The 26,879-nt window shown below is 37.4% G+C and overlaps 2 protein-coding genes and 1 long non-coding RNA gene across 3 annotated transcripts in view; all 3 read right to left on the bottom strand.

Moving 5' to 3' along the window:
* Nucleotides 1-6,059: 6,059 nt before the first annotated feature.
* Nucleotides 6,060-13,873, bottom strand: CAMLG (calcium modulating ligand). Its single transcript, XM_019964936.2, has 4 exons — nt 13,587-13,873; nt 11,629-12,086; nt 9,933-9,998; nt 6,060-6,668 (listed from the first exon to the last, which is right to left on the bottom strand). Exons 1-4 carry the CDS (start codon nt 13,747-13,749, stop codon nt 6,477-6,479), a joined length of 879 nt encoding a protein of 292 aa, XP_019820495.1. The 5' UTR covers nt 13,750-13,873; the 3' UTR covers nt 6,060-6,476.
* On the bottom strand, nt 10,094-11,622 carry LOC139184166 (uncharacterized). Its single transcript, XR_011567686.1, has 2 exons — nt 11,240-11,622; nt 10,094-11,140 (listed from the first exon to the last, which is right to left on the bottom strand). It is a non-coding gene; the product is annotated as an uncharacterized lncRNA (long non-coding RNA).
* Nucleotides 13,874-17,712: 3,839 nt separating the features above from the next.
* The window catches only part of SEC24A (SEC24 homolog A, COPII coat complex component), a 73,607-nt gene continuing 64,440 nt past the window's right edge, over nt 17,713-26,879 (bottom strand). The window contains exons 18-23 of the mRNA XM_019964935.2: nt 26,440-26,615; nt 24,928-25,065; nt 23,016-23,120; nt 22,613-22,705; nt 20,960-21,063; nt 17,713-20,678 (exon numbers count right to left, since the gene is read on the bottom strand). Coding sequence (XP_019820494.2) covers nt 20,564-20,678; nt 20,960-21,063; nt 22,613-22,705; nt 23,016-23,120; nt 24,928-25,065; nt 26,440-26,615 — 731 coding nt within the window. The 3' untranslated portion in view covers nt 17,713-20,563. The remainder of the gene's footprint in view (nt 20,679-20,959; nt 21,064-22,612; nt 22,706-23,015; nt 23,121-24,927; nt 25,066-26,439; nt 26,616-26,879) is intronic.

Here is a 26,879-nt window from a genome sequence, read left to right as displayed (position 1 = left end):
GTTGTTCAGTCCTGTCTGACTCTTTGCGACCCAAGGGACTGTAGCCTGCCAGCCTCCTCTGTCTGTGGGATTTCTCAGGCAAGAATACTAGAGTGGGTTGCCATTTCCTTCTCCTGGGGATCTTCCCATCCCAGGGATGGAACCCGGGTCTCCTGCATTGCAGGCAGATTCTTTACTGTCTGAGCCACCAGGGAAGCCCAGTGGCATACATAGACATTAATACAAACACTTGCAGAAGTTTTGCAACAGGAAAGAGATTCTACCATAGGAGCAGAATTCAGAAAAAGATTTCCCTGAGGAGGTGACCTTTGAAGTAAGATTTGAAGACTGAGAAGAACTTAACTCCTTGAAGAGGAGGAAGAGCTAAACATCTGTACACAAGATTATAATGGCTCTCTTGGCAGCATTCCAATGCTTCCAATTCAGGGGTCCAGGTTGGGATCCCTGATCAGGGAACTAAGGTCCCACATGCCACAAGGAGCCACAGACACACACACACACACACACACACACACACACACAAAGATTATCATGGTTCTTAACATTGTCTGCACTTGGGAGCTTAAATATGTGCATGCGGATGCATGTGTTCCATTCTGATAATGAGAAAGTCATTTCCTAGGCAGGTTGATAAGGAGTCTAGGGGTCCCCAAGGAGAGAGGGGTCTGGAATTCTCAAGGAGGAAGAAAGGACAAACTTTTTTCCCTTCTCTACATTCCTTAGGATTATATAACAATAATGTATCCTGCCTGAGGACAGTCTCTGGATTAAACCTTCTGGCTAATTCTGTTATCTTAAAATGTAAATTATGGGAGTAGGTCTGGTGAGGTCTTTACAACCTCCAGACATTCTTTGGATTCATTGGAGTCCCTCCTATGCATCGGGAATTTTCAAGCTTCTCAGGTACTTCTGAAGTACAATCCAATCAAGGAGAATGACTCACCTATTGAACTCACTGAAATGTTGAGTTGTTTTAGCAGAAATCTATAAAGGAGTTGGGGACAGGCTCTCATTTACTTTACATGTCTCTGTACTATTTTATGTTCTTGCACATAAGGATGACAGTCAAGTTCCATATCTTCACTGTGGCAATCATTGCATGGATGTATGTCAAAATTCATTGAACTGTACACTTCATGCTTTTTTTTTTGGCCATGCCACAGCCTGTGGGACATCTTAGTTCCCAACCAGGGATCAATCTGAATCCCCTGCAGTGGAAGCACAAAGTTCTAACCACTGGATGGCCAAGAAATTCTCTGAACTATATGCTTGAAATTGGTGTGTTTTACTGTATGTAAATCTTACCTCAATAAATTTGAATTTTTAGAAAATGAAATCAAGAAGTTAAGACTCCAAGACAGGCTTCTGCCCTTCATCTGTGATTTACTGACCACTTGCGGCAGCAGTGCAGTCCACGCCAAGGATAAGGAGAGCCTGAGCCAGTATGGGACAGAATGGACATCAAGGAGTCAAGTATCAGAGCCACTGTAAATTGCTTGTATGTGGCCTGAAGGTTAAGGAGTGTGTTTCAGTCTAAAAGAAATAAGAAACTACTAAAGATGTAAACTGTGGAACAATGAAAAGTGGTCAGATTCTGGATGTATTCCCCAGGCAGCTTTCCAAACACTAATTGATAAAAAGGATGTGAGATGCACTGGTAAGGGGAGGAATAAAGATGACTCCTAGGTTTTGAACAGAGCTACTGTGGATTGCGGTAAATTTGTGGAGATGAAAAAGGCCTGGACACAGCAGATTTGGTGGGAAAAGGAGAGAAAAATCAGTGTTTCTGTCTACTAGGTATCCAGAAGGTGATAATGGCTGAAAGCGAATGTGTGAGTTTGGAGTTCAAAGGAGAATGAGATTGGATAGGGATCATACTTTATAGAATGTATAATACAGATCTTCCTTGACTGAGGGTGGGGTTGCATCCTGATAAACCCATAGTTAAGTTTAGTGACTGAACTGAAGTTTAAAATACTGTTAAGTGTTAAATACATTTAATATACCTAACCTACCCATCATCTCAGCCTACCTAGCCAAACTTAAATGTGCTCAGAACTCACACATTAGCCTACAGTTGGGCAAAATCATCTAAGATAAACTCTACAATAAAGTGTTGACTATCATGTAATTTATTGAGTACTGTACTGAAAGTTCTAGAAGGTATTGTAGGTCATCATAGAACCATTCAACTTCAGCTTCTTTGGCATTAGAGGTTGGGGAATAGACTAGGATTACTGTGATATTGAATGATTTGCCTTGAAAACAGAGATCATTCTGTCATTTTTGAGATTGAACCCAAGTACTGCATTTCAGACTCTTGTTGACTAGGAGGGCTACTCCACTTATTCTAAGGGATTCTTACTCACAGTAGTAGATATAATGGTTATCTAAATTAAATTCACATTTCAGTCGATTTTAGTTCATTGATTCCTAAAATGTCAGTGTTCACTCTTGCTATCTCCTGTTTGACCACTTCCAATTTACCTTGACTCATGGAACTAACATTCCAGGTTCCTATGCAATATTGTATTTTACAGCATCAGACTTTACTTCCATCACCAGTCACAACTGGGTGCTGTTTTCACTTTGGTTCCGTCTCTTCATTCTTTCCGGAGTTATTTCTCCACTCTTCTCCCGTAGCATATTGGGCACCTACTGACCTGGGGAGTTCATCTTTCAGTGTCCTATATTTTTGCCTTTTCATACTGTTCATGGGGGTCTCAAGGCAAGAATACACAAGTGGTTTGCCATTCCCTTCTTCAGAGGACAAGATTTTGTCAGAACCTACCATGACCTGTCCATCTTTGGTGGCCCTATACAGCATGGCTCATAGTTTCATTGAGTTAGATAAGGCTGTGGTCCATGTGATCAATCTGGTTAGTTTTCTGTGATAGTGGTTTTCATTCTGTCTGCCCTCCGATGAATAAGGATAAGTGGCTTATGGAAGCTTCCTGATGGGACAGACTGACTGTGGGGAAAACTGGGTCTTGTTCTGATGGGCAGGGCCATGCTCAGTAAATCTTTAATCCAATCTCACCCTGCTTATTTAACCTATATGCAGAGTACATCATGCAAAGTGCCGGGCTGGATGAAGCACAAGCTGGAATCAAAATTGCCATGAGAAACATCAATAACCTCAGACATGCAGATGACACCACCCTTAAGGCAGAAAGCGAAAAGGAACTGAAGGGCCTCTTGATGAAAAAGGAGAGTGAAAAAGTTGGCTTAAAACTCAACATTCAAAAAACTATAAGATAATAGCATCCGGTCCCATCACTTCATGGCAAATAGATGGGGAAACAATGAAAACAGTGTCAGACTTTATTTTCTTGGGCTCCAAAATCACTGCAGATGGTGACTGCAGCCATGTAATTAAGACGCTTGCTCCCTGGAAGAAAAGCTATGACCAACATAGACAGAATATTAAAAAGCAGACACATTACTTTGTCAACAAAAGTCCATCTAGTCGAAGTTATGGTTTTTCCAGTAGTAATGTATGGATGTGAGAGCTGGACCATAGAGAAAGCTGAGTGCTGAAGAATTGATGCTTTTGAACTGTGGTGTTGGAGAACTCTTGAGAGTCCCTTGGACTGCAACATCAAACCAGTCAATCCTAAAGGAAATCGTTTCTGAATATTCATTGGAAAGACTGATGCTGAAGCTGAAGCTCCCATATTCTCGCCACCTGATGTGAAGAACTGACTCATTTGAAAAGACCCTGATGTTGGGAAAGATTGAAGGCAGGAGAAGGGGATGACAGAGGATGAGATCATTGGATGGCATCACCGACTCAATGGACATGTGTTTGAGCAAACTCTGGGAGTTGGTAATGGACAGGGAAGCCTAGCGTGCTGCAGTCCATGGGGTTGCAAGGAGTCAGACATGACTGAGTGACTGAAATGAACAAAGTTAAAAGCAGAATGGCTTATGGGAATAAAACTTTTAAGTGGATCATCGTGGAGTGGCAGACGGGGAGCTGCAGCTCTCTGCCACTGCCCAGCATCACCAGAGAGCAGTATACCGCAGATGGCTAGCCCAGGAAGAGATCAAGATTCAAAATTTGAAGTATGGTTTCTAACAAATGTGTCACTTTCACACCATCATAAAGTCAAAAAATTCTAAGTCAAACCACCCTAATTCAAGATGCTTCTGTACCTGGTATCTGAAGCCAGGGAACTGGATGAGGCTATGAAGAACTTAATGATAAAGTTTGAACAGATTCTTTAAGTCACTTTCTCAAATTTCTCAAGTGAGGCCACTGAGACGTGGGAAACAAATTCAATCCCAGATCATTAATCTTTCTGGAATCTGAACTGGAACCAGAACTCAGGTATCTGATACCCAGGCCAGAGCCCTTTCCCAGATACTTCATTTCTAACTCCCTTTTAAGAGATTACATTCACATGACAATTCTAACTGGCTTTTTACGCCATAGCATATGCATGGCAAGTTTACAGAATTTCTATGTCCTTGAAGAAGTTACCTTTACCTATTAGCAGAGATGAAAGAAGTAATTATAGTCCACTATGTCCCCAATACATCATTTATTTAACAAACTGACCTGGCTTCCAAAGCAGATTTTGATTTTAATTACCCTAGGCCTGAATCTCATAACTCTCATTTTTAGTACCAATTTTGTGTCCACATGTCCATTTATACAACTAATAAGACTAAAAAGCTACTGGTCAAAGACGTCACCTTTCAACAACCATTCTTGTCAATCTAGTATAAACATATCAGATCCCTGAAATTTCTAAGTAAAAAGATTCTTAATTACCCCAAACACTAATAAACTTCCATCTCCATTTGATACAAGTCAACACACCTAAGCAAACTCATGTCTTCTCTTTGAAATACATTTGATAATGATCTACAAATACAAAAACTGTGCATATGTCAAGTGACGAAATGGAAGAAATAAAACATGTAATCAAAAACCCAAATGTCTTCCCAGGGCCTGGGGAGAGAGTGACAAATTCAAGAATGCTATCTAATCCTCTAGATATTAGATTTCTATGGACTTAGGGGAAAATGTGTGCTTGTAATCTTACTCTGAGTCAGAGGAATAGACTTAAAATACTATACTTATTGTCCATTATTGTGGTTCAAAATAAAAAAGGCTTCGTAATAAAAAAAAGCATGTGTTTTTAATATCACAAGAATTAAACAGATCATACAAAAAACTACAGAAATGAAAAAAAAACTAGAGAAATGTAATAACAAATGACATTAGTTATGCTTTATACTCTTTTAAGACAAACCTTCCAAATATGACAGTGTTGCTGTTGCTGTTGCTAAGTCGCTTCAGTCGTGTCCAACTCTGTGCAACTCCACAGACGGCAGCCCACCAGGCTCCCCCGTCCCTGGGATTCTCCAGGCAAGAACACTGGAGTGGGTTGCCATTTCCTTCTCCAATGCATGAAAGTGAAAAGTGAAAGTGAAGTCGCTTAGTAATGTCCGACTCTTAGCGACCCCATGGACTGCAGCCTATCAGGCTCCTCTGTCCATGGGATTTTCCAGGCAAGAGTACTGGAGTGGGGTGCCATTGCCTTCTCCAATGACAGTGTTAACTTAGTTAAAAAAGGATGTATTCCTATTGGGTTACATTCCTAAGTAAATTTTTCAAAGCCCATTTTTATGTCTAACGATTCTATCAGATCAGATCAGATCAGTCGCTCAGTTGTGTCCGACTCTTTGCGACCCCATGAATCGCAGCACGCCAGGCCTCCCTGTCCATCACCAACTTCCGGAGTTCACTCAGACCCACGTCCATCGAGTCAGTGATGCCATCCAGCCATCTCATCCTCATTCTATACTACTGGTTAAAAAAAAAAAACTTCTGAAAATCGAAAACTCAAAAGTAAAAATTTCCAATTTTGAAGTTTGCTAACAAAAATTTTTGGAAAGATTTCATAAATACCTATTAATTTCACATGTATGAATCTTAATCATTTCCTCCATTAAATATTTGTGCTGGAATAAAAATGAAAATACTGACTCAACATGGTTACCTTATGCAGCCCTTAGAAGTTAAAATGTTCAAACTAAACAGACAATTTGAGTTCTTCCATTTTATTTTTAAGATGGCTCCATTTCTTAGGACAGAACAATACAAATACAAGAAGCAGTTCTTGGGACCGGTTGAGACCACATTCATCGCCCTCTTAAGCACAAGCTCAGCTCCCAAAAGATAAATCACAAATCCAAGAAGTTAGGAAAAAGTGTAGACTAGGAATTCTAATCAAACAAGAAAAATCAATTACTGACACTGGTATTCTAAACATCGCATCAGTATTAATACAAACTCAATCCTTTCTAGTCAGGTAACCAGTCATTCCATTCCTAATCAAATGGTTTTACAAATCCAAGAAGTAAAAGAATTACATGAAGGTGTAAACCAATATTCTTCCTTTAAAGACACTGCAATATAGAAATTATTTTTTGTAAGCTTTTCTTCCTGAGTTCTGCAGGCGTCATGGTACCTCAGAGCCCCAATAATCAAGCAGTTCATGACAAAAGATAAAAGTAAAAAAGTAGACACAGAGATCTGTGAAAACTTCGCCCATTTTGCTGTAAGTATCCATTGATCGATTTATCACTTCGGCAGGAATTCCAGATAATAGAAGTGCAGCTGTTAGTACTGTTGTCTTTATCTTCTTTTCACTCTGCATAGAGAAAGACTTAAATAAATATTACAGCTTTCAGAAGACTACTTAAGCTCTATAAAAAACATCAGTGCTGTTATTTTTGCCTAACTGATTTCAAAACCGCTAATGAAGTTTTAAGACATCAATCAACAATATATTAACAAACATTTACTGATCATATAATATGTAAAGGAACAAACTGCTCAGCAATAAGGAAGACACTATTCTTGCTATCAAAAGTTAAAAAAAAACCCTATATTGGAGATTAGGATATAAATAATAATTTAAGATATATACAAAAGTTTAAGACAAAAACAGGAACGCATTCCCAGACAGAATATAAATACTTGCATGGATAATGTGTGCTATAGTGGCTCAAAGGAGATAGAAATTACTTCAGTATTTTATGTACAAATAAAGCATAGAGAAGGATTTCAGGAGGAAGTAGAATTAAAAAGCAGGACTTCAAATTAAAGAAAACAAAACAAAAAAAAACAGACATTTGAGAATGAGCAAGATTTACAGGAGCAGAAGTGAGTGGATAAATCCTATTGTAGGGTTAAGTCTCATGACAACAAAAGTCAGAAAACTGATAGATGTTCTGGAGGACAGTCAATCATTTGTAACAGAATCAAAGGAACATTCTGTAGAGTCAAGCCTAACTGCCATGCAAAGAATTCACGTTCGATTTCATATGTAATAGGATGTGTGCGCGCATGTGCACACAAGCTTAGTCATATCCAACTCTGTGACCCTAGGGACTGTAGCCCATCAGGGTCCTCTGTCTATGGGACTTTCCAGGCAAGAATACTGGAGTGGGTTGCCATTTCCTTCTCTAAGGATCTTTCCAAACCAGGGATCGAACCCTCATCTCCTGTGTCTCCTGCACTGCAGGCAGATTCTTTACCACTTGAGTCATGAGGAGCCTATGCAATAAGATACAAACATTTATTCATTAAACATTTATTTCCTAGTATAATTTTCTAGTCTCATTCTTTAAGAGATTCAAGGCTGAATTTTCATTTAATGATTCGGTATCACCAAATCCAATCCAATAAAAATTTATTGCAAAAAATTTTTAAATACAAAAAGCTGTAGTTATCCACGGGAAATCAAAACTTATGTCCACAAAAAACTCATTCAAGAAAGTTCTTAGTTTCTTTAGTCATGCCCATCAATGGAAAATTAGATAAATAAGTGGATATACTCAGTCAATGGAGTATTACTCAGAAAAAAAAAGACAATGATTCTACTGATGCACTCAACAATATGGATGAATCTCAAAAATACAATGTAGAATGAAAGAAGCCTTGCATGAAGAAGTATGTACTGAACAATCCCATTTATATTAAGTGCTAAAACAGCTAAAATTAATCTATGGTAGGTAAAAGAAAATCAGACCTTCATGGTACGGGGGCTGGGACTGCCTAGAAAAGAGCATGGTGGAACTTCCTGACAGTAATGTTCTAAATCTTGAAAGGATTTGGGTTTCACAGGTTGTCAAAACTCATTAAAGGTATAATAAAGACTTGAGCATTTCAATGTATGAAAAATTTACGTCAAAACAAAGAAAAAGAACCATAAAGAAACACTGAATTTTTGTTGATATGTAAGCTGAAATGTGTAATGGAAAAATATGCTGATGTCTTCATCTACAACATACTTTATAATGCACCAAAAAAAGAAAGATGTATTTTTAAAAAGTGATGCATTGAAGATGTGTAGAAAACTGAGTAAATATATGATAAATACAATGAAATTTTCATTACAGAATCTAGGTGGTAACTAAACGGGTGTTAACTGCATAATTCTTTCAATTTTTCTGTTGAGACCTGTTACAGCAAAATGTTTTGTTAAAAGAATATTGTACAGTAATTTCCCTTTTCACTCACCCATTTCACTAGTAACCAATACACACTCTATCATAAATAACCACTGCTAATAATTTCATGTAATATTCTTCCAGAGTTTCTTTACACATATACAAGCAAAATCAAATACATATAATTTTCCTCCTTTTTACAAAAAAAGGAGTATACTATAGATGCTGGTCTATATTTTTATCTTAGTATTTCTTGACAGGCTACCATTATCAGCACATGGAGACCTTTATCATTCTGAATGGATACACCATAATTTTTTTAAACGAGTCACTTATTAGTAGACATTTAGGTTGCTTCCAAACTTGTGCTACTGGAAAACTAAAATCAATGTTTCAAGAGCAAACGTTTAAACAAATGTTTGAATTAAAACTACATTCTTGGAAAGGATCAATAAATATATATATATTTATATCATAAAAACATTTCGAATAAAAAATGAAATTACTTGTCCTTCTTTACTCTTACTTTGAGTATTTGACTACATGACCCCTCAAAAATATGTTTCAGATCTATTAAACACACACATGAGGTCTATCAGTGCATTGCGGCTCAGATGGTAAAGCGTCTGCCTGCAATGCGGGAGATCCGGGTTCAATCCCTGGGTTGGGAAGATCTCCTGGAGAAGGAAACGGCAACCCACTCCAGTATTCTTGCCTGGAAAATCCCAGGGACGGAGGCATCTGGTAGGCTACAGTCCATGGGGTCGCAAAGAGTCGGACATGACTGAGCGACTTCACTTCACTTCACTTCACTTCAAGCAAACAGTCAAGTAGCCATTTTTTAGCAAAAATCTCACACAAAACACAATTACTCAAATAAGCTTATCTTACTGGCAAGCCAAGTCCCATAGTATAACTATAGTCAAGTAGACCAGGTCCACACTGATACTCCTCATAATTCTGCTAAGTATGGCCAAGCGTGTTTTGCAAGTTATCAGACCCTTGGCATTAAAGATAAAGTGCACTGTTATTAAGCGCTCAGAAAGGACCACACTAACTGAAGATAACTGAAGCCATTTTTAAATTAACTTTCGCTATTAGAAACAAAATGTATTACTAAATTTACTAAGTAATTAAGTTAAACACTTTCTTAGACAAGTACTATTCAAACTCTGTAATGAGGCTTTCCCCCCAGTCCATCGTGGACTAACATTTTTTGTAAAATACAATAAAAATGTTACAGTAATGCCAAATTGCTATAAAAGTTTCTAATTACTTTTGGAACTGAACTTGGTACAAACAGAAACAAATAGTTTGAAGATCCACAGTGGTGAGCCAAACAAATCTGAATAGCACTGATTTAAACTGTAAGTATAAATACTTTTTTAAAAGTTCTTGAAATCATCTAGTCGTTAATCAATCTAAATATATCACCCAATTTAGAAAAAAAATTAATTTACCTTGGGAAAATATTTGTATAGTCCCATGTATGCAAGTTGTAAAGTAAGAAATGGAGCAAATATGGACTGTGAAGATAGAAGATAAAGTTACATATTTCCAACATAATCATTCAAATCACAATAAATCAGACTAACAGCAGTGATAAAATTCCAAGCAAAAAAACCGTAATAAAAATTTAATTTTAGTGGCTGAAAGCAGTCTTGTTTCTGCAAAACGGTGACAAATACAGAGGTGTGATTTCCTTAACATAAAGAATGTTTCTTATGTTTTATGAGGGAGGATACTCCTTCAATATTCCCCAAAATGCCTCTCTCTCAAAAATTGACCTTTTAAGTAATTTAAAGTGTTTGGTGGCCACTGATGTATAATACATCATGCAGAAACATCCCTCTCATCTAGAGGTATTTACCTGACAATTTGAAAGCACATCTAAAAGGCTCAATACTCGCAACAGATGCCATACATACCTCAGTCACACTTTGGGGCAAGAAATGAATTCATTTCTGGCCCTCAAATAATGAGGTGTTTGTATTACAGATAAAACAGCTTGGTTATCTCGCTTCTCACACAATAAAACAGAAAATATCAAAATAATACTTCAGTTACATTTATTTCTAAAACTAAAATATCATGAAGGGAGTAAAGGAGCAAGCATTACTAAATGGAAGCATAGTAAGAGCAGTGATTAACAGCTGAAAATCCGACAGCAAGAAAAAAGTCCAGAAACCCAAAAAACCTCAAACAAAATGAGGCACAAAAATAGGACATAATTTTAAAACACATGGAAGTGCAGAGGCCTTTAGATAAAAAAGAAAAAAAGCAGCTCTGCATCTCACTAAATACTGAAAGCTACAATGAAAATTTATCATCAGAAAAAAAAAAATCTGTTCAACAGAATTCTCTTTAAGAAAAAACTGGCATAAAGAGAGACTTTTAAAGACTTTTTTGCTTAATAACATTAACCTTAATTATCTGAAAATTTATTTATGTGCCTGGTACTTGGTAGGTTTTCTTAAAATGTCTACTGCATGGAAACACCTCAAAGACCAAGACACTGAATATAAGTTGTGCTTTTTCTTTTCTTCACATACTGTAAACAGTAAAACACATCCTACCTTTCAGAACAGCCACTGGCATCTGAGGGTACGTGATGGACTGCGGTTATGGTAACAGTACAACATTATAAAATGCTGAATGCCTCTGAACCCTAAAAACATCACATCACGTTCAGGACCAAAACTGTATTTTAGTATTTCAAGTTATCCGAAAAGCGGTAATTAATATATAGGATGTGTAGGTAATTTACCCTTTGGTTTTGGAATGAAACTGCCTGGGTTTAATCCCAGTTGTCACAATCCCAGTTGTAATGTGACCCTGGACAAATGATTTCACCTGAGTCTTCATTCCCTCATCTACAAAACAGATTCAAAAGATACCTGGCTCTTAAGGATGAGGTTAAACAAATTAATATATGTAAAGCACTTAGAATGGTACTTGGCATACAAGAAGATTTTAGCATTATCATCAGGCTCTGTATTTAACTGGAACACTTCATTCTGTACCTAAGGCAAACAGCAGTTTATAACACATCTCCAGTCACATGGATCACAAATATTACATTCATATTAGAAATGAATCTTATGGATTAAAAGCACTCATCACTATAACCAATTTTCATTTTCCACTGTTTCTTACCAAATATTTGCAAACAAAAGCTCTAACTCCAAAGGCAAGAAGAGCACAGCCCACCAATCTAAATATTCGAAAAGAGTCAAATTCTTCTGTTGTATTTCCATCTTCTTGACTGGGCTTTTCACTAATCAGCTGTTTCCTTAGCTTCATCGCTTCTTCAAATCTGGAGAGGTACTGTTCCAGGCCGTGGCGAGAACCCCTCTGGACAGAGTCGGCTGTCAGGTCCCCTCTGTTCCGCTGCCGGAGCTCAAGGCTTATATCATTACTGCACTCAGAAGGTTTAATGAAGGAGTCCAGTTTGTCTCCCAGCTGAGTCCCCTTTACCTCGGCCACTCCACTCTGGTCAGACGGTCCTGTACTGACTGAATCACCCAGCACTACTCGCTTTGAAACCGAAGGAATGGTGAGGGAGTTCAGTTTATCAATGTCCTGCTGTTTTGATTTTGTTTGACTTTCTTCTTCTGAGAAAAGAAATTTAGAAGCCTTAAGTATTACATACTGGACAATATCTTTCTTGTTAATATTTAAAAATATGCCACTAGAGCTAAAATTTGGCAGCCTCTGAATTAATACTGATCCTTCATAAAGAAACAAATTCCTTCCTCTACACACACAAACAAAATGTCAGAGTATTCTTTCAGAGGATATAACCCAAACTTTGGGGACAGAAGATAAAGCTAATAGACAAGTTGGGAAAGAGTTAGGAACGGAGATTTTCTAAAACCACTATTTTTAATATTACATTTCTGAATCCAGAGTCCGATCAGCATAGGGTGTGGCACATCCTACCGGTTTGCGTAACCCTTCTACTGTCATCTAGGAGACATTAGAAGGTACTTCAGCACTTTTAGGATGCTATTCCGGTTTAAAACAAAACAAAGGTTGGGGGGAACCTTTAATGACAGATTAAATAAAAATCTCAAAGCAAAAGAACAAAGAAAATGCTTTGGGAAAGAATATTCTGCTATTAACCATTAAAGGAGAAAATGTGTCTCCTAACAATTGTTCTAGAATTTGAAATACGGCTCTTACCTCTCTTTGCAGTTTTCAGTGGCAAATCTGTTAACTGTTTAAAAATTCAGAGTTATAGCTAAAGCCCCACAGAGCAAAAGTCACAAGGATCTAAGGAACTTGCAGCCAGTGACTGAAGGCCAAATATTAGAGGCAACACTAAATAGAAATTTAAGAGTGTACAGTAAATACAGGGGGGAAAAATTTTTTTTTAAGAAACCCATTGTACATGTCACTGGGGGAGAAATGAGTAACTCCTTTCAGTGTTGAAGGCAGTTTCTGACATCATTCATATCAATCTCTGCACATTACGAGATAAGGCCTCAGATGGGCATGTTTCCCTTGTTGGGTCTCTAAAGAATGGTCGCTCCAATTTTTATCACTTGTTTAAGAAGGCCTGCAGATGACAGTGTCGAGGGCACCGCACAGACACCAGGATATGGGGCCGTGATTCACGTCGGACGAACTAGAGGGGCAGTTCAATTAAAGACAAGCTCATGGGGGCCGAGAGAACAAAAAGAAGGCAGACGCTAGGGAAGGCACTGGAAGGGAAAGCATTTACAAGGGGAAGAAAGGCAGGCAATCGTCCTGACGGGCACGGTAGGTAGAGCAGTCTGGGAATAAAATGTGCGCCCTTCAAGAGAGGCGAGGGGGTGACGGGGGGGGGGGTGGTGTTGGGGCCGCCTCAGAGTTAGTGCGCATAGGGTATACCACGGCAGAGGGTCTCAGGATCGAGAGCATTGCAGTTTGCGGCGGAAAACTGAGAAAAACGAGAAACTTCCTGCGGTGAAGAAGTGAGAACCTGGGACCTCATCAAAGGGGCGGGGCCCGAGGAGAGGTCACAGAGCAGGGCTTGGTCAGAAAAGTCTAGGGGTGGAGGAGGGAAAGGAAGAATGATTCCCAAGACTCAAAAGGGATGACAGGAAACTATGGGGAACGGAGGTTCTCACCCGCGCCGCTCCCCGGCCTGTGAAAGCCCATGATCCGGTTGATGCGCTGTTCCGAGTTCATGAGCAGCTTTCGCCGCCGCAGCTCCGCCCGACGCTGGGAAGCCGACAGGCCTGAGGCAGCCGGGGCCCCCGGCCGGTCCCCGCTGTCGGTCACCGGCTCCATCTTCCCCTCCACTGTCCAGGAGTAGTGACAATGACGTGAGCGGCAGCCGCGGCACCCAAGACTTCAGACTGGGCCGCAGGCCGCGCGTGCCCCTACCGCTGTGGACCCGCCCCCCAGAGCGCAGGGCCGCATATGCAGCGTAAACGGGCGCGCTGCTTGTCGGGACCAAGCGCGAGATTTGCGCCGCCATCTTGAGTGAGGGCATCCTTGGCCGCTCTAATTCCTCCCACCTGGGCTGGTCCTCAATGCTCCTCCCCCGCCACCGGGCCCCGTTGCCGTTCACTCGGAGGTGAAGAAACCCGGCATCCAGTCTGACCCACTGGAAACGTGTGATCAAGGAATAGACTCCTCCTACATGATGCCAGGAAGCAAAATGGAGTCTGCAGTGGCAGGCACTGGTTTCCAGTGACCTTCTTCGGGCTCGCTTTGAGGCGTCGAGAATACGTAACTTCGAGAGCGACGCTTTATGCAGCTTTGTCGCTGGGATTTGTTCTTAGTGCTGATTCCTCATCTTCAGCAGTGCTTCTACCAAATGCATGCCTGTTTTGATTAAGACTTTCCCAGTGAAGCCTTCTCTGTCCACTCTATGTTGTCGTCCCAACTCAACACTCTGTTCTCCTTATCTGCCCTTTGTCCTTAACAATTATAACTGACTCTCGAGCTGAATGTACTTTTATTATCTGCTTCCCACTTCGTAAAACATAAGCTCCATGAAGACAATCACTGTGTTCTTGCATAGGGCTACAGCTCTTAGAACAGTGTGGGCCCTCAACAGGAGTGCCTTATCCATTACGCCATGTTGACAGCATACAATAGGGGCCCAAGAAAATGTTTTAATTTGAATTTTTTATTGAAGCAAAGATTGTGTTAGTTTCCAGTGTACAGCAAAGTAATTGGTATATATATATATATATATATATATATATATATATATATATATATATATGAAAGTATTAGTCCTTCAGTCCTTTCCAACTCTGTGTAGCCTGCCAGGCATCTCTGTCCATGCTATTCTCCAGGCAAGAATGCTAGAGTGTGTAGCCATGTCCTTCTCCAGGGGATCCTCCCTACCCAGGGATTGAACCTGTGTCTCCCCCGTTGCAGACAGATTCGTTACCATCCGAGCCACCATATGTATGTATATATGATGGGCTTCCCAGGTGGTGCGGTGGTAAAGAATCTGCATTCCAATACAGGAGACAAGTAGGTTTGCTCCCTGGGCGGGGAAGATCCTCTGGAGTAGGAAATGGCAACCCTCTCCAGTTGCCTGGAAAATTTTATGGACAGAGGAGCTTGGCAGGCTACAGTCCATGGGGTCACAGAGAGTCAGACACAACTGAAGCAACTGAGCATGGCAAGGCCAAAGGGCTCTGGCATAGCTCAAGAAAAATTTCCCCCGGTATCAGAACTTTACAAGGGCAAGTCCACCTCCATTTAAAAAATTTTTGTGTATGTTATTTTTTGCTTTTCCTTTATAAATCTTTAATTTTTCCACCATTTAAAAAAATTTGACCACTCTACCCCATGCCTTGCATTGAGAGCACTAGATTAAGTTTACCTGAATAGTTGCACAAATTTTTCTTTTAGAGGAAGTGTCAAAACTTGGCATTTTCAATGAGTTTTATAAAGATATAAAACTATTTAGGCTTCTTTGGTATGTACACACATATACATATATACTTCCCTCTATTCTTTTTAAAATTATTCTTTTCCATTATAGTTTGCTATAAGATACCAAACGGAGAAGGCAATGGCAACTCACTCCAGTACTCTTGCCTGGAAAATCCCATGGATGGAGGAGCCTGGTAGGCTAAGAGTCAGATAGACTGAGCGACTTCACTTTCCCTTTTCACTTTCCTGCATTGGAGGAGGAAATGGCAACCCACTCCAGTGTTCTTGCCTGGGGAATCCCCGGAACGGCAGGGCCTGGTGGGCTGCTGTCTCTGGGGTCGCACAGAGTCGGAGGCGACTGAAGTGACTTAGCAGTAGCAGTAGCATAAGATGCCAAATACAGTTCCCTGTGCCATACAGTAAATCTTGGCTGTTTATCAATTTTATATATGAAAGTGTGCATCTGTTAACTCCATTACTTTCAATTTATTCCTCCCCTGCCTTTTCCTCTTTGGTAACCATAAGTTTATTTTCTTTGTTTCTAAATAAATTCGTTTAGTTTGAACTTGTTTTAAATGAGAAGGAAAATGTAGTGATAATTTATATATAATGATGAATCCAGCCTGGATGGTAGGCATTATCATACTGACACAGTCATTAAGTATAATTTTAAGTGTGCTTTTATAGAGGAAGGAGCCCACAAAAGCAAAGTACCTACAGCCCACAAAAGTCGTAATGCAGCCCTGGTGTGCAGTTAACGACTAAGTGAATGAGTAAATGAGTGAACTGAATCCCTCTTGAGAGGATGCCATGGTCAGATCCCATCTGAGGCTGCAGAGGGTGAAGCAGCCCAGTGTGTCCCCTGCAGTGTCCCCTGCAAGGAAGCCTGCTACATGAGCTTGCTCCAAGTCAGGAAGCCCGTGAAACCCTGACTAGATAGAAGGTAATAAAATACTGTTTTAAACTGTTCAGTCACTTGACCCTGTCCCAGACAGAGAAGGATTTTGAAAAAAAGTGTAAAAACAAACGGCAATGTTTTTTTGGATTCAACAAAAAAGGAGCTCAAGTATAAATATTGAAATTGAACATTTCCTCTTTGGATGATAGCTGAATCTCCAGGGACATGCCCTAGTTAGTAATTTTAAAGCGTTAGAAAAGGTTTCCTTGCATATCTGTTCAGATCTACATCTCTGAGGCCCAGACTGTGCTTTTAAAAATTCTACAATTGAAATAATTAATTCCTAGTAATAAATGTGCAGAAGATAGAGTCCTGATGAGTCAGGATCAATTACAATTTGGGGACTTCCCTGGCAGTCTAGTGGTTAACACTCCACTTCCACTTCAGGGGGTGTGGGTTCAATTGCTAGTATCCTGTATCACAAGCGGATTCTTTACCGTCTGAGTCACTAGGAAAGCCATCCCCAGAATTTTATAGAACAGTTTTAATACATTACTGAACAAAATAGGCAGAAATTAATCAAAAATGTTACACAAATATAAAATTCAATAGATGAGATTAAGCTTCAAATGGACATAGTCACAAGCAGAATTAGTAAAAACATACATCATAAAGGAATTCTGAAGGTAAAGAATAGAGGGAATAACCGAAGCAAAAACTTAAAATAACTTTATATGTCAATTATACCTAGTTTTTAAAAATAAAATTTTAAAAAGCCAGAATTTTCTAGAATTGAAAGTAGACAAGGATCTCCAGATTAAAGTGTGCACTGAAAAACAAGCAGGATAAACAATAAACTCAGAGTAGTGAAACTACTGGGCTTTCCAGGCAAGTCAATGGTAAAGAATCCTCCTGCCACGCAGGAGACACAGGTTTGACTCCTGGGTCGAAAAAATCCTGTGGAGCAGGAAATGGCAACCCACTCTAGTACTCTTGCCTGGGAAATCGCATGGACAGACGGCTACAGTCCATGGGATCAAAAAGAGCCAGACACTACTTACTTAGCAACTAAACACAACAACAAGTAAAACTATTACAACTATAGCATATTAAGGATAAAAGAAAAATCGTAAGAGCTAACATTATCTTTCAAATAAAAATTAGACTTACAGTAGGCATCATATCAGTAACAAAAGGGACACAAATAGAGTAGTACCTTAAACATACTGAGAATTAAAAAATAAACCATTTAAAACCCTTTCAATCTAGAATTTTAAACTTAGCTGTTCTTGAAGAGTGAGCATCTAGAATTAGGATTATGAAATCCCAGATTCTGACATAGGTTTAAAGCCTCTTCAACAGTATTTTTCCATTGACTTAATTTGGATGTACAACATAGAACTACTCAGTGACTGTCAAGTTATTCATGTCAATTTAAATACATAACCACAGTATGAAGCTCTTTCAATTAACTTTATTGAATAGCCAAATCGATAAGTTAGCACAATTCAAACGATTATTTGCATGGGTTACAAATGACTTTTTCTTTTACAGGAAAAAAACAGTGAGAATTACAAACTGTAAAAAGGAAGACATCTTGTCTCTAACATTTCAGAGAAGCAAGATTTAACACAGCACATTGAAGACCAATACAGATTTGAATTTGAAAACAAGAGTTTAATGTTACAATATTATACACTACTTTACAAAATTAAAATTTCTACATAAGGATTATACTTGTAATAGTTAACAAAATCCTGAAATCACATTTGGTGGTCCCCTAGATAACAGCTGTTATGCATCTTTGATTAGAAGAAAACTCTTTTATTCTAATTATTGTAAAACAGTCTATTAGACTCAATACATTACATTAAATTAAAACAATGAAATATAGGCAAACTAAATAAATGGTACAGCTTGAGTGAAGTATTAATGTGCCAGACTTACAGAAATGTTATTTTAAAAATCCTAGAAATTAGAAAAATAGAGTACTTTTTATGGTAGAACTGCCACTCAGATTTAAATACCAAGATTGCCCTTGTCAATTACTTTAGTAGTTGTAGATCTGTAGAAAATTCAAGGATCTTTCATAATTTACAACTACAATAAAAAAAATATGGCATAGTGTAAATATTAGTTGCTTTACATCAAAAAGTAATACAAGATGAGATAGCAGGTAGTGCCCTACTTAAAAAAAAAAAACTAAAGTAACACATTCAATATTGCAAAAAATAATTGCTTAATATCAATATCTCCAAAAGATTCATTCATTCCCTCATTACTGGGAGAACAAATATTGTGAATTCTTAATAAAGTTATGTTTTTTATGACCTGGCTATTATAAAATTATTCTGGATTGCACATGTTATGCAATATCTAAAATAATTTTTTTAAAGTAAATTTGTGAAATATACCAACAAAGCATGTGGTAATAACAAGAGTCATACCCACTTAGGGATGAAAGTGAGGCACGAGGAAGATTACTGTCCCTAGGAGCACAAACTTTCCCCTCTGGAAGATTTATTACTACTATTAAAAAAGGACCTACAATATCAACATTTAAAATTCACATTATGAACAGAATTTTAGTTATTTTAAGAAACATCAGTGCATAATAATGACTCTCAGTTTCTTTAGAGGAGGGGAAAATAGAAATGTATTCTAATTAGCTATAATTTGAAAATTGCTTCCTAATAAAGGAAGCAGCTTTCAAGAAAATTTCCAGTTCAATGTATCACTTGCAAACTGAAAATAAACCTTAACACTGCTTCAGGGAGATAATATTTTTATAGAACACAATTATTCTGATCTGGCTGGCAAGCAGTAGTATATACTCTAGTGGGACCTATTTCTTCCCTAACCCAAAACGATTCAGTAAAAGTCAGCTCATATTGATGTAAACCTGAAAGTTACTATTTCACTGGTGATCATGTAAGATCAAGATTGTAAACACATTTTTCTAATCCATTAAAACAAAGAAACAAAAATCTTTTCATCAAGTACTACTCATGAACAACTTTTACTTCAAAATGTTCATACAAGACAAAATGAATCTGTGAAAACTGGACCAAACTCTTTTTAAAGATATTCTATCACACCACCTTAAATATACAGATGTATAATTTCCCTATTTGTAAACAAAATTCACTTAATAGTTTTTACTATAATATTTCTCTGGCCAAATCAAAAAGCAGTATCTTGAGCATGTTCAGAAATCAAGTTTCTTTTATCATCTCCATATATCGGATTTGTGTGATCTTAATATTCACTAAACCAAACAGTGGCATTCGTGCTTTATTAAGTTTTAATGTTAAGAATAAATCTTATGAGCAACTTCCAATTCAATTATAAAACTCCTTAGAAAATGTTACTGATGAATTTGAGACAGCATTTAAGAAATCTTTAATTTCTTTCATTCATACTCATTTCACCAATATAATGCTTTTATATTATACATCACAGAGCAGAAATGTACCAAATAAAACCCACTTAAAGGATCAAGATAACTAAGTTTCTCATCTCCCTACTATTGCCAGTCCCAGCGTATTTATGAAGACAGCTCAGATTTTTTTCACTGCAGAATAAGACAGTGTCCAACCAAGTCTTCTGCAGTCAAATCAGAAAACCTCTTAAGAGTTTTCACTCCAGATCAGTGACTTTGTTCTTCAAGTATACAGAATACTGACAAAGCTTGACTGTATCACTTCATATTCTTCTCAAGCTAGACTAGAGTTGATTTACTCTAGTTTTAGTTAACATGATGATCCTTTTTCTTCCTTGAAAAAAAAAAGCAAAACTCTGGGGGATGGATACTAGTTTTCCAACATATGATTTACTTCAAAAATCTTTTTATTTTAAAAAGCTCATTATCAATGGATTTGTAACTTCCCCGCAACATTTAATCTTGTGAGGTTTTAAATGTAGCAGCCAAAAATTCAGAAAAAAATGAGAAATATACATTTGGAACACAGAAGTCTTTATTTTACAAAATGCACTTTGCCTCTGCGATACTGTCTTACTTCAATCCATAACAACTCAAACATAATTGGCAGCAAAGAATAAAGGTCATTTGTGTGATCAATCATATGCAGATATATTTTGATTTGAAAAATACAGTATTTCAGAGTTGCATGTTTGATTCTCCGCTGTGTTCATTTGCTACAGTTTGTTGAAATCACAGTGAGAACATATAATCATCACATTAGTCCACAAACCTAACAGGAAAGGAAGGTATTACACACTTTCAGGTGTTCTGTGTTATTGTGACTTTCCTTTGAAATTATTAAGTCGAGTATCTTCATTTGTTCATTTATTCACTTGCTGTTGTATATGCAAGAGGAATTCATAATATGATAATGCAGATTCTGTTCTGTCTTCTACCATGTTTTGAAGGAAGTTTGCTTTCATCGGACTCTCATCCCTTAGGAATAAAAGACAAATATTTATAATATTAGACAAAATGTAATAGTAAAATAAACAGTGGATTTGTCACAAAGCTTTGACATCTATTTTGCTAATAAATGGATATAAAGCATAACTTAATACTACTAACTTGTACTATTTATTGAAAATACAATTTTTTTTTCTATATCCTTCTAAAGAGTTTGCAATAGGTTACACATACCTATGATTCAACTCAAAGGTTTCCTTGCAAAGCCAAGCAAACTGCTTTAGTATTGACAAATGACAAATTCAACTTACCTTATTACATAAAGTATTGGGTAAAATGGTCTCTGCTCTCTAAGCCAAGAGATGAAAGCTATTGTTCTGGCAGATTCTGGTGTATCAAGTTCTGGAAGGTCTGTCTATTAAACAAAAACCAGCAATATACAACTTATTCTAAATTATCATCTATAATACTTTTCAAACTTTATCTTGTATATGAATCACCTGAGGATCTTACTGAACTGCAATTGATATAGGAGGTCTAGGGAGGAGCCTAAGATTCTACATACAACAATTTTCTCCCTACCCCTAAAGGGTAGGCAGACTTTTTAAAGGAACAGATAATAAATATTTCAGGCTTGCAGGTCATTTGCTCTGTTGTAACTTCTCAACTCTGGCACTGTTCCACTGAAGCAGCCACAGACTATATACTGTAAGTAAATGGACATGGCTATGCTCCACTGATAGCAACCCACTCCAGTACTCTTGCCTGGAAAATCCCATGGACAGAGGAGCCTGGTAGGCTGCAGTCCATGGGGTCGAGAACAGTCGGACACAACTGAGCGACTTCACTTTCACTTTTCACTTTCATGCACTGGAGAAGGAAATGGCAACCCACTCCAGTGTTCTTGCCTGGAGAATCCCAGGGACGGGGGAGCCTCGTGGGCTGCCGGCTATGGCGTCTCACAGAGTCGAACACGACTGAAGCGACTTAGCAGCAGCAGCAGCAGCATGCTCCACTGAAACTTTATTCACACACAGGTGGCAGGCCTCCTTAGGCCTAGTTTGTCAGACACTGATCTAGAAGAATATGCTACCTCTTATCTTCTGTTTATTATGACATCTAGAATTAACTGATCCATTCAGACAGTTATTACAAATATAACAATTTCTTATCTCATTACCTACAGTGCCTAGTCACCCAGATCAGCCATTAAGCTAATGCTTATCCTAGATAGAACCCTTTGTCTTTTAAATACATAAATCTCCTAATGAGTTCTATAAATGAAGTTAAGCCCATAAATATGACCAAGATGCGGACATAAAATATATTCCAAAGTTGGTGACAAACTAGTTGAAACCCAAAAGTATGACATGAAATAAGACCATGTTATAATTAATTCTAACTTTAAAATTCACAATTATCCAAATGTTACATAGATTTAACATGTGCTTTCTCATGTGTTGTTTCAAGTATTCCTCCATAGGGAACAGCGCTCTTATTTTTACAAATGAGGCTTTTAATGACTTATTCAAGGTTACAGAGTGGGTGACAGAGTCCAGTATTACATTCTCCAATAATCAATATAAATCCAACTGATATTGGTCACAAGTCGTTGGCTTGTGTGGCAGTTAGCTTAGTTCTTATTCTAAAGCAGCAGTTAAAGGGACTCTGCCAAAGAACAATGAAATCACTTGCAAAAAACACAAAACAGAGAAACAGAAGAGCCCTAACACTAATGCCAACTGCTGCCAACAGCAGCAAACTTTTTTTGGCCATTAACTACGTTCATTACTTTCTCACTAAAATAGTATACACGTATAAGAGCAAGCAAGTCAAAAATGCAAAATAACCTAAAGAATGCCTCTAAAATACAGTTATGATTTCAAAATAGGATATTCATGTTTTTGCCATCATTTGAAACGCCTTTTAAGCATACCACAATCACTATAATTACACAATCTTACCATGGTCTGTGGAATTAATGCATAGTTTTCAACTCCTAGAACTTGGCTGAGAAAATTCTGTCCACAATTTCTTCCAACCCAAAGCATTAGTACCTGGAGAGAGGAAGAAAATTATTTTGAGATACAGCTTAACAGTGAGATGTTGACTTAACCTTTAACCACTGACTGTGTTTTAAAAGATCAAAAAGGGAAGTTAGTTTACTGAGACTGTATAGGCTCCAACTAAAGTAATGATAACTACTATTTACCATGACAGGACATTATATGCTCCGCATGCAAGGAGACTATGGAGGAGAAGGTGGCAAATACAAAACTATATAGATTAAATAATACATAATCCGTTAAGAGAGAAACTAAGAGGAATGAGGGTAGTAGTGTACAGAGAGAAGTCAAGACTACTCACAGAACCTGCATCCATGAGAAAGGCCCCATCCCTGCTCAGCTTCTCCACTGAAAGCTGAAGAATAGGCGGCTGAGGTATAGTGCGATCATTGATGCTGATTGCTCCCTTAAAAATTTAGCAAAAGATTAAAGCCTTTTAGATATAACTATTAGGGAGCCACAATTAAATAATAAAAAGAAATTTAATGAGTGTTACCTTTGAGACCTTGGAATTTATTTAGGTAAATCACAATTATTCATATTTAAACATAAAGACGAGGAGGAAATATGTATCGTTTATCTAAACAAAGCCATCGTGATCCCAAATTACTCTCTGATCTTAATTTATTATTTTAAAAATGAACACAATAAATGTAATTAGTAATTAGTACTCATGTATCCTGATTAGATAAATTACATTAGTGACATTCAAATAAAGTCCGGAATTTAGTTAATGATAACAGATGATTGTGTGGTTTAGATCATATATAAATCCTGATGTAAATCTAATGCAAATGAATTTTCTAGTTCTCTTCAATTTAACATTTATTTAATAAGTCCAGAAATGGAAGTTTCTCAGTTATCACTGACTATGATACTGCTATCTTAAAATATACACCTTTAATTATTCGTAACTATACATTTTTGACCAAAATTTGATTTAAATACTAAAACTTGGTATTTAATGAATCTTATCTAAGGGAGAAAGTAAATAAAATACTGACCTATCAAGAGGTACTACCTTCAGAAGGCTTTAGCTCTACTAGGACCTATTAATCACAGCACCTTAAGACCTCTGGCCTTAGGGCATGTGGGGAACAAGAGAGCCTACAGCCCAAATACAGCCAATCAGAAATTAATGTGAACTAAGAAAAGAAAGCCTTGTCCTTCTCTGGTAGTAAAGATGGGAAGCTATCAGTGGCTCTGTTTTCTAGTCTTATACAAAAGGCTGGTCTGAAAGAATGAAGCAATACAGAATCGATGAATTTGAGTTAGGCCTGAGTTAAGTTAGACCCTAGCCTTTCCTGTGGTTTGTGTTTGAGTGCCACATCAGTCAGTCCCTTCTTTCCTAAGCTCACTTGCAAAAGAAGAGTCCTGATAAATATACCACTGAAAATCTTAATAGTGCTTGTCTCTGAATGTATGTACTATGAGTGATTTATTTTTCTCCTAATGGTCTCCATATTATAGACACCTAACATACTGCATTTGTATTTTTATGTTAATTTGCCACTTTTCAATTTGAGAAAAATACAGGTCCAGTTAGTTGAACTTGTCAAACACAGAAGTAATCTTAAGTCATTATTTTTGTAATACAAATTAATAATGTCATCAACAATTTTCATTTGCTAAAAAGTTATCTCCTTCATATATGCAAGGTACCTTAAAATATTTAAACTCAAACATTTCTAACCAAAGTATTACTTCTAACATATATATCCTAACTTGATTACAATGTATTATAGAAAGATTATGGTTTAACATTTTCATGGTTGCAGCTTTAACTCTAGAAAACTTCCCATCAAAAGAAAATAATGTTATAACTTGGACAAATATTTTCTTTTCAATTCAAGATTATTATTACACTAAACATTGACCTGGGCATTCAAGTGTAATTTCACACTGGATACTCCTTTCAGATCAACCTGTTTAAATAAATAAATCATAGGTTGCTCGAGTCAATTTGACAATGTCTTCATTTATTTAGATCTCTCTAAAGATTCATCTGAAACAAACAGTAAAGTTTATTACTTTAATAACTTAAATAAAAGTACTATTTTCAGGAGCTTCCCAAAGCCAAAATTTCTTTATATAAGAATAAAATGAAAAGCTTTAAGAAAGAAAACACCTTTCTTCATTTCTTCAATGGATTCAATACAATTAGCCTTATAAATGTTCAAGTAAAAGTGAATAAAAAAATGAATCAATCTTACCTCATCTGAGAGATTGTCAACTCTATACAAACTGGGATGAGTTGTGAGCATAAGGTAAACCAAGGGCTGATTTTTCACTTGACACATAGCAAAAATGCGTTCATCTAGACGTGCATTTGTCCCAGTCTGAAATGATTTCTATAACAAAAAAATATACCCATCAGAAAAAAGGTATTTAACAAATACATATAAAATTTTGCAAATATCAGCTGTTAAAAGAATAGCTTCAAACAGAATTAACAAATTTACTGTCACTTGTTCTTACAAAAATATATCTTAATCAGTCACACACATCTATTAAACTGTGGCTATATCCTTACCTAAAAGTCTTGACAAATTAATTATCTGACCATGGCAAAATCATTCAATCTCTCTGGCATCTCCTTCCTAATCAATGAAATAGATCTAAACATCCTATCTATCATAAAGCAATAGTAATATAAAAATCTAAATAACAGGACAAGAAGGATAAAGTTACATTGCAGATGCCAAAAAAAAGGCATATGAAGTATGAAGAACCAAATATCTAAGTATTCTGTAAAAGCTGAGAAACGATGAATGGTGGTTAACTATCCTCATTTCTCCCACAGCTAGAGAAATTAAATAATGTATAATAACAAAGCTCACAAATCAACCAAGAAAATTAGTAATTTGAAGACAGCTACTTAGTAGAATAGAGTTAACAAGTAATTGTCAGTTTCAACTGGAATATTAGCTCCATGAACACTAAATTCAGAGATAAGGTTTTGGGCATTTCTATTGATGGAAAGGAGTAGAAAGAGGCAGAGAGATAACAGCAATGAAACTTTGCCTTAAAACAAATGCACTGACTGTAAATAAGGAAGATTATAAAAGGCTGTTAAAGAAAGAATACTATAGGAAATGAAAGATGTTCCATTTATTCATTTAAAAAACTAGTTACTAAGTGCCTATGGGCTTCCCCTGTGGCTAGGCTGGTAAAGAATCTGCCTGCAATGCAGGAGACTGGGCTCGATCCCTGGGTTGGGAAGATCCCCTGGAGAAGGAAAAGGCTACCCACTCCAGTATTCTGGCCTAGAGAATTCTATGGACTATACAGTCCATGGGGTCACAAAGAGTTGGACACAACCGAGTGACTTTCACTTTCTTTGGTTCTATCTGTTCTGGGGTTCTACACTTACTATTCAGAAGCAGTAATTATAAACTCTGTCATCTAATATTTCACACCAGAAAGCCTGCAAATTACTGATGTTTTATTCCTTATGCATGACATTAAAGGTCACCTATCCTCAGGCTAAACTAACAGGAAGTGCACCATGTGCATGCCTCCTCTTCCAAGTTTTGTTTCTCCTCATGTACATCCTCCAGATCCTTTAGGTAGCTAATTTTTTGTATTTTTTCCTTTAGGTAGTTAATTTTTTGTATTTTTTCCCACAGTTTATAAATTGTTATCTATGAGAAAGAGGTTCACAGGACAAAAATTTTGGCTGTTGACACTTTCACCATGTTAGTTTCTGATTTTGATTCTTTTACCTGTTTAAGGAGAGCCAGCACAAACAGTGGGAAAAGCCGAAGAGAGAAAGGAACCATGAGTCCAGGCTGCTGGTTACTTAGGGCTGAAGAACGATAAGCTGAAAGGGAGTCTATGACGGCATTCACTAGGGCATCACGAGCATCACTCAGACTGGCCGTCACAGACCTGTCAACAGCTAAAAGAAGTTGAAGTAGGGACAAAGAGAAAAAAGACAGAAGTTTAGTTACCCCACTGTTAAGGACAGAAAAGCTTTTTTTTAATTATACAAATTTTCTCTCAAGTTATTACATACACAAGGAACCAAACACAGCAGTTAAAAGCACATACTTTAGAGAATCAAACCAACCTGTGTTGAAATATTGTTTTGCTATTTCCTGCTGCTGCTGCTGCTAATTCACTTCAGTCATGTCTGACTCTGTGCGACCCCAGACGGCAGCCC

Source organism: Bos indicus, chromosome 7 (assembly GCF_029378745.1).
Source record: "Bos indicus isolate NIAB-ARS_2022 breed Sahiwal x Tharparkar chromosome 7, NIAB-ARS_B.indTharparkar_mat_pri_1.0, whole genome shotgun sequence".
Lineage (NCBI taxonomy): Eukaryota > Metazoa > Chordata > Mammalia > Artiodactyla > Bovidae > Bos > Bos indicus.
This window is presented reverse-complemented; position numbering and strand designations above follow the sequence as displayed.

Coding starts and splice junctions, on each gene's coding strand:
- CAMLG (XM_019964936.2), bottom strand. CDS start 13,749: ATGGAGCCGGTGACCGACAGCGGGGACCGGCCGGGGGCCCCGGCTGCC. Junction 9,999..11,628: donor CTTTTGTTTGCAAATATTTG/GTAAGAAACAGT, acceptor CTATCTTCACAG/TCCATATTTGCTCCATTTCT. Junction 6,669..9,932: donor TATACAAATATTTTCCCAAG/GTAAATTAATTT, acceptor TTCTCTATGCAG/AGTGAAAAGAAGATAAAGAC.